Source organism: Acomys minous (assembly GCF_964271855.1).
Source record: "Acomys minous genome assembly, chromosome: 2".
NCBI lineage: Eukaryota > Metazoa > Chordata > Mammalia > Rodentia > Muridae > Acomys > Acomys minous.
In genome coordinates this window covers 137544329-137552704 of record NC_140484.1, presented here as the reverse complement: position 1 = coordinate 137552704, position 8376 = coordinate 137544329, and the positions used below count along the sequence as shown (strand labels likewise).

The window sequence follows — 8376 nt, the reverse complement described above, 5'->3', positions numbered from 1 at the left end:
TGTGCAAAAGATATGAATCTAGTGAAAGAAAATATATCTAGACAATGTAGCCCAAACTGGCATTGTGAGCACAACTGCAAAAATCTTGTCATGCCAACCTATGAAGAGGGAGAATTTGCTGCAATAGATTAAAACTTTCAGAGTGGCTGTGGATGTGACCGGTATCTTTGTGAAAAGGATGAAGTGTGTGTTTTTCAGGAAGTATCAGTATTGAGTCCTGGCCAATCTCTGATAAAGAATTTGGAAAGGGACTTTTGTTACACAGTAGACTCTCTGGAAGAGAAAGATAACTACACAGGCTTTCATATTTTGAATATTGCAATGGTGAATTGTTCAAAAGACTCTGATGTTCACCACACGTACATTCCATCCCCCAGTGATTATGGTTGCTGTGGAGCCTGTGGGGAAAAAATATATATATCATGCAAGTTTCATATGGAAAATGGAACATCAGTTATATATGAGTAGTGGAGAACCTGACACTATAACTGTACCATGTACGAGTGTGTTGTTAAGACTGATAAGGAAGCAACGATTCTAAAACTACAGCACTATTTGTCCTCCTTTTCATGAGACCAAATGCAAACTGAATGAAGGCATTGTAAAGCTTTATAATGAAGGCTGTTGCAAGATTGGCAAATGAGAGGAAAGAATATGCCAGAAACTGATAATTAAACCCATCATAAAGAAACAGGACTGTGTAATCCAGAGCTCTGTCAGTGTTGCATCATGTGATGGAAAATGTCCATCAGCTACAATATGTAACACTAGTGTTGAAGTCACCTGAGGTTCTGCAATGCTGTTGTGAGGATGGAGTGTGAAACATGACGGTGCCTCTGCACTGCTCAGGAAATGGCACTGAAGTTATATACACCCTCCAGGAACCAATAGACTGCACACACAGGTGGAATTAAGCTCTTGTATTCAAAGAACTCTATAAAATAGTGTCATGTTAGGCAACATTAGCTTTTATCATGACTATTAAGGCATATGGCAGACTTACACTACATAGCAATAATGTATCCTTAATACTATTGAGTTTTGACAACATAAAAGTGTGTACAAAATGGGTAGAGTTTTAATGAAAAAATTAGACTTTTTATTATATTTTAGTGAATAAAATTATTCCAAATAACTTAGCTGAAAAAATAGGGGTTATAGAGCTAAACAGAATTCTCAACAGAGGGATCTTGAATAGCCAAGAAGCACTTAAAGAAATGCTTAAAGTACTTAATCGTCAGGGAAATGCAAATCAAAATGACTCCGAGATTCCATCTTACATGCTCTAGAATGGCTCAGGTTAAAATTGCAAGTGACAGAAGATGCTAGCAAGAATGCAGAGGAAGGGAAACATTCCTCCATTGTTGGTAGAAATGAAAACTTGTACAATCACTTTGGGAATCAACCTGATGCTTTCTCAGAAAATTAGGAATAGTGCCATTTCAAGATCCAGCTATACTACTCCTGGACATATACCTCCAAATGCTCCATCATATAGTAAGAGGATTTGCTCAATTACGTTCATAGCAGCTTTACTTGCAATAGGCAGAAACTGGAAACAACCCAGATGTCCTTCAACCAAGGAATGGATAAAGAAACTGTGGTACATTTATACAATGGAATACTTCTCAGCTATTAAAAACAAAGAAATGAAATTTTCAGGAATATGGATGGAACTAGAAAATATCATCCTGAGTGAGATAACACAGACCCAGAAAGAAACACATAGTACGTACTTACTTATAAGTATTAGCCATATAGTACAGGATAACCATGCTACAAGTCACAGACCCAAAGAAGCTAAGCAACATGGAGGGCCTAAGGGAGGATTCTCAAATCTCACTCAGAAGTAGAAAGAGAATGCCAGTGGAAGTAATTGAAGAGAGGTAACAGACAAGGGAAGCAACAGATAAGGGAGGCAACACTAAGGGAAATGATGGTGGGGATCATATATGGAGAGAGTGGGATCAGGAGGAGAGAGGACCTGTAGAGAGAGGGGAAACCATAGGGCAGAGCACCTCTTAGACAAGCTAGAAACCTGTACCTGGGTGGAACCACGGGAGGATATGGGAGTGACTCTAACTGAGTCCCCTGGTAGTGGGGTTCATGAAGACTGGAGAGGCCACCCTCTAAGAAGATAGGACTCCCAGTGGAGAGAGGGGAACACCAGCCTACCCACACAAACTTCCACCCAGAATTTACTCTGCCTTTAGGATGTGCAGGGATAAAGATAAAGCAGAGTTTGCCTGGCCCACTTCATGGGAGAAAGCCAACCCCTGATACTGTTGATGATGCTCTTCTTTGCCTAAAGACAGTATCCTAGCATGGCTGTCCTTTGAGAGGACCCCCCCACCCAACCCAACAGGGATTGAAACAGAAACTGAGATTCATAGACAAACAATAGACAGAGTGTAGGGCACCTTATAGAAGAGTGGGGGTGGGGGGAGGATATAAGGACCTGGAGTGGACAAGAACTCCACAAGAAGGTCAAAGGTTCCAACTAATCTGGGCCCAGAGGGGCTTTTGGAGACTGAAGCAACAACCAAGAACCTTGAATGCACTAGACCTAGGCTTTCTCTCTCTCTGTCTCTCTCTCCCCTCCTCTCTCTCCGTGTGTGTGTGTGTGTGTGTGTGTGTGTGTGTGTGTGTGTGTGTCTACCCCAGAAAGGGGATGGGGGCTGTCTCTGACCTGGCCTCCTTTTGCATGCTTTTCGGTCACTCCCCCCTGGCAGGGCTGCCTAGCCAGAACACTGGAATAAGAAGCACACGATCCTCATGTGAGTGGATGTGCTGCTGCAGGGGGCTTGCAGGAGGGAGGCTCCCTTTTCCTGAGGGGCAGGGCACAGGGGATGAGGGAGAGACCAGCAAGATAGCAGGGAAGGTGCTAAGATTGAGATATAAAGTGAATAACTAAATAAAAAAGTTATAAAAAAGACAAAATTTAGAGAAAAATCAATAAATCCCTAAAGAACGCAAGAAAGCTAAGAAAAACAAACAGGTGAAAGAAAGTGTTCAAGACCTGAAAACTGAAATAGAAGTTAAAAAAAAAAGAAAAGAAAAAAAAAAGAAAAAGATAAACCAAGGGAATTCTGGAGATGAAAATCTAGGTAAACAAATAGGAAATATTGATGTACACATCACCAACAGAATACAGGAGATGGAAGAAAGAATCCCAGGGGCAGAAGATATGATAGAAGAAATTGATTGATCCAAGAAAATGTTAAATCTTAAATGTTCCTGATTCAAAACATCCAGAAAATATGGACACTATGAAAAAACCAAATCTAAGAATAATAGGAATAGAAAAAGAAGCAACAAAGAAAAGAAGAGAGAAGAAACAAAGAAGGAGCAGATCTCAGGCTCTTCAGCTTCTCAACTCACCAGAGGATGGAGTAACCCTCCTCTGGGAGCTACAACATCTGGTGGCCTCCTTTCAGAGCTCTGTGGTCACCACACAGGATACCTCCAGGATACCCTTGGGACATTTCCACCTCAGAGCTCTAAGGTTCCTGGGCTCCTGTGTCTCAGGATACCCTTGGGACACTGTCCCACCGCAGAGCTGAGATACTTTCCCAGCCCTCTGTGTTTTGAGTTTCCTGGACACCTTTCCACCTAATCAGAAAGGCTAACAACAACAAACAATAACAATAAAGTCCTGGGTATATATCTCACAGACTTTAAGAGATCACAGACATCAGCACAGACTAATATATACAGCAAAACTTTCCCTTGCCATTCATGGAAAAAACAAGATACTCCATGACAAAACCAAATTTCAACAATACTTACTCACAAGTCCACCCTTATAGAAGGAAAACCCCAACCCAAGAAGGTTAACTACATGCCTACTCCTCCCCCCAAAAAACCTCACAGGGAATAAATAATTGCATACCAGCAAAACAAAAAGAAAGGACGAACACCCCCCCCCCCGCCACCATCAAATTAACAGGAATTAACAATCTTTGGTCCTTAATATTTCTCAACATCAAGGAACTCAATTAAAAAAATATAAAAGCTAACAGAATGGATACAAAGCAGGATCTTCTGCATAGAGGAAACACATCTCAACATTAAAGATAGATATTACTTAGAGTAATAGGATAAAATAAAAAATTTCAAGCAAATGGACATATAAAGCAAGCTAGTGTAGCCATTCTAATCTCTAACAAAATAAACTTTCAACTAAAATTAATCAAAAGATATGGGGAAGAAAGTTTCATACTCATCAAAGGAAAACTACACCAAGATGATGTACATCTATACTCCAAATGCGAGGCCACCCACATCTGTAAAAGAATCATTACTAAAGCTTAAATCACACATCAAACCTCACCCATTAATAGTGGAAGACTTCAATACCCCACATGCACTAATGAACACATTATCCAGACAGAAATTAAACTGAGAAATAATGAGACTAACAGACTTCATGACTCAATTGAACCTAACATATATCTACAGAACATTTCACCTAAACACAAATGAATATACATTTTTCTTAGTACCTCATGGAACCTTCTCCAAAACTGATCATATACTCATTCATAAAGCAAGGCTCAACAGATACAAGAAAATTGAAATAACCCTCTGTATCTTATCAGACCAGCACGGATTAAAGCTGGACTTCAACAACAGAAGCAACAAAAGGCCTATAAACATATGGAGACTGAACAGCTCTCTACTCAATGACCACTGAGTCAAGGAAGAAATGAAATAAATTAAAATCTCTGTAGAATTCAATGAAAATGAAGGTATAGCATACCCAACTTGTGGGATTCAATGAAAGCTGTGCTAGGAGAAAATTTCATGGCACTAAGTACCTTCATAAAGAACATGGAGAGATCTCATACTAACAATTTAAAACATATGGAAGCTCTAGAGAAAAATGAAGAAAATATACCTAAGATTACTAGAAGGCAAGAAATAAACTGAGGGTTTATATCAATAAAATAGAAACAAAGAGAACAATACAAAAAATCAATAAAACCAAGAGTTGGTTCTTTGAGAAAATTAACAACACAGACAAACCCTTAGTTAAACTAACTAAAAAACAGAGAGAAAATATCCAAATTAAAAAAATCAGAAGTGAGAGTGAGGACATAACAACAGACTTGTGGAAAGCAAAACAATCATTATGCATTACTTCAAAAATCTGTCCTCCACAAAATTGGAAAATCTAAGAGAGATGGACATTTTTCTTAATGATTCCACTTACCAAAGTTGAACCAAGATCATCCAAACAAATTAAATAGTTCTATAGCCCCCAAGGAAATATAAGCAGTAATTAAAAGTCTCCCAATTTAAAAAAAAAAAAAGACTAGGGGCTGATGGATGGTTTTAGTGCAGAATTTTACCAGACTTTCAAAGAACAGCTAATACCAATACTCTTCAAATTATTCTACAAAATGGAAGCAGAAGGAACATTAGCAAACTAATTTTATGAGGCTACAGTCACCCTAATACCTAAATCACGCAAAGAGTCAACAAAGAAAGAGAATTTCAAACTAATTTCCCTCATGAACATTGATGCAAAAATACTCAATAAAATGCTAGCAAATGGAATTGAAGAACACATGACAAAGATCATCCACCATGATCAAGTAGGCTTCATCCCAGAGATGCAGTCTTGGTTCAACACATAAAAATCCATTAATGGAACCCACCATATAAACAAACTAAGAGGAAAAATCACATGACCATCTCATCAGATGTTGAAAAAGCCTTTGACAAAATCCAATACCCTTCCATGAATAAAGTCTTGGAGTAATCAGGGATACACAATAAAGCAATATACAGCAGGGCAACAGCCATCACCAAATTAAATGGAGAGAATCTTAAAGCAATTCCACTAAAGTCAGGGAGAAGACAAGGCTGCCCACTCTCTCTGTTCAATATAGTTCTTGAAGTTTTAGCTAGAGTAATAAGATAACTAAAGGAGATCAAGGGGATACCAGTTGGAAAATATAGCTATTTTTTTTTACCTTTTAAAAATTAATTTATTCATATTACACCTCAATGATTATCCCATCTCTTGTATCCTCCCATTCCTCCCCTCTCCCATTTTCTCCTTACTCCCCTCCCCTATGACTGTGACTGAGGGGGACCTCCTCCCCCTGTATATGCTCATAGGGTATCAAGGCTCTTATTGGTAGCATGCAACATAGCTATTTTTATTGACGTGATAGTCTACATAAATGACACCAAAAATCGTAGTAGGGAACTCCTACAGCTTATAAACACCTTAAGCAAAGCGACTGGATACAAAATTAGCTTTAAAAAACCCAATAGCCCTACTTTATGCAAAAGTAAATGGGCTGAGAAAGAAATTAAGGAAACAGCACCCTTTACAATCACCCCACAAATAATATAAAGTATCTTGCTGTAACTCTAACTAAGAAAATGAAAGACCTGTATGACAAGAACTTGAAAACCTTGAAGAAAGAAGAAGATACCAGAAAATGGATAGCTCTTTAGTGTTCCTGAACCAGTGCAATTAACATAGTAAAAATGGCCATTTTATCAAAAGCAATCTACAGATGGAACACAATTCCCAACAAAATTCCAACACCATCCTTTACTGACCTTGAAAGAACAATACACAATTTCATATAAAAAACCAAAATGTCTAGGATAGTTAAAACAATCCTGTACAATAAAAAAAATTCTGAAGGCATCACCATCCCTGATTGCAAGCTATACTACTAAAAAATAGTAATAAAAACTGCATGGTATTGGCATAAAAAGCAACAAGTTGATATCCAAAATATATACATAACTCAATAAACTAGAGATCATCAAATCAAGTAACCCAATTAAATTGGGGTACAGATATATACACAGAGAATTCTTGGCAGAGGATTCTTTAATGGCTGAGAAACAAAGAAATGTTCATCATCTTTAGGCATCAGGAAATACAAATCAGAATGACTCTGAGATTATGTCTTGCATATGGCTCAAATTAAAAAAAAATAACTCAAGCAACAGCTCATTGTGGTGAGGATGTGGAGCAAGGGGGAACACTCTTCCATTGCTGCTGGGAGTGCAAACTTGTAGAATCACTTTGGAAATCAATTTGGCAGTTTCCTAAAATATTTGAAATAGATCTACCCCAAGTTCCAGCCATACCGTTCCTTGGTATATAGCCAAATGATGCTTATCTGTGTTCATAGAAGCTTTATTTGTAATAGACAGAAACTGTGAACAACCTAGCTGTCCTTGTTGTGTTTTCTATATATGTAAAATATAGCACAATGTATTTAATACTTAATATCTATACACAAAATATATTTGAAGAATGATGTGCATACAGAAGCATGAGCTGAGATTTGCATAGTGGACTTACAGCCATAGAAAGGAAAGATGATGTTAGAGTCATCTTGGGAAAACAGAGAAAAATACAAAAGTTATAATAAAATATGCTTTCTATTGAAGAACCATTCTGTTCCAAGTGGTGTTATTTATAAAATAGATTTATCTTTTTAGGTTCCATGACTCCCAGAGAAATAGTTCTTTGTATATATTAATAGTTTACCTATTTTTATTTAATTGCTTTGATACATTTTCTTCTTCTGACTTCCCACCCATATCAGGTACTACTATTTTTTTTCCTTCTCCTTGTTAGTTTTTTTTTTTTTTTTTTTTTACAGGTTCAGCTTTTTATTGAGCAGGTTAACAAGAGGTTTAGTCAAAAAGACCAAAGCCCATGTCATCATCAGACTCCTCAGATTCTTCCTTCTTTGCTTCCACTTTCTTCTCCTCAGCTGGGGCAGCGGCGGCGGCGGCTGGCGCAGGACCTCCAGCTGGTGCAGCTCCGGCTGCTGGAGCTGGCCCACCAGCCCCTACATTGCAGATGAGGCTCCCAATGTTAACATTGGCCAGGGCCTTTGCGAACAGGCCAGGCCAGAAAGGTTCAGCGTTGACACAGGCTGCTTTAATGAGGGCATTGATCTTATCCTCCGTGACCGTCACCTCGTCGCAGTGAAGAATGAGGGCGGAGTAGATGCAGGCGAGCTCGGAGACAGAGGCCATGTTGTGAACTGCCGGCACGGTGCTAGTCGCCTGATGAAGTGAGGGCCTCACCCCAACGCGGCCTTAGCTTCCTCGGAAGAACCGAGCACCTTGGCGGCAGCTGAGGAAAAACTCCTTGTTAGTTTTTTATATTAGAGCAGAATAAGCTATATATAAAAGGACACAGTATTTGGGATAGTATTCATGGACTTCAACCTAGTCTTTGGCGTTTATTACTTTGTCCTCTTCTGTGTTTTCCGTACCTGTGAGGGGCACTTTGTTTACACAGACATAGCTCATATTTTGTGTTAATTACAAGTTAGTGCCTTTATTCAGTACTACTCTGCTGGAAAATGAAGAAACCTGATA

General features: G+C 38.7%; 1 protein-coding gene across 1 annotated transcript; it reads right to left on the bottom strand.

The window, feature by feature from the left end:
- Window positions 1-7620: 7620 nt before the first annotated feature.
- Window positions 7621-8136, bottom strand: LOC311592863 (large ribosomal subunit protein P1-like). The gene has a single exon (XM_084773717.1). It carries the CDS (start codon window positions 8026-8028, stop codon window positions 7681-7683), a length of 348 nt encoding a protein of 115 aa, XP_084629843.1. The 5' UTR covers window positions 8029-8136; the 3' UTR covers window positions 7621-7680.
- Between the last annotated feature and the right edge of the window lie 240 nt (window positions 8137-8376).

Coding starts and splice junctions, on each gene's coding strand:
- LOC311592863 (XM_084773717.1), bottom strand. CDS start 8,028: ATGGCCTCTGTCTCCGAGCTCGCCTGCATCTACTCCGCCCTCATTCTT.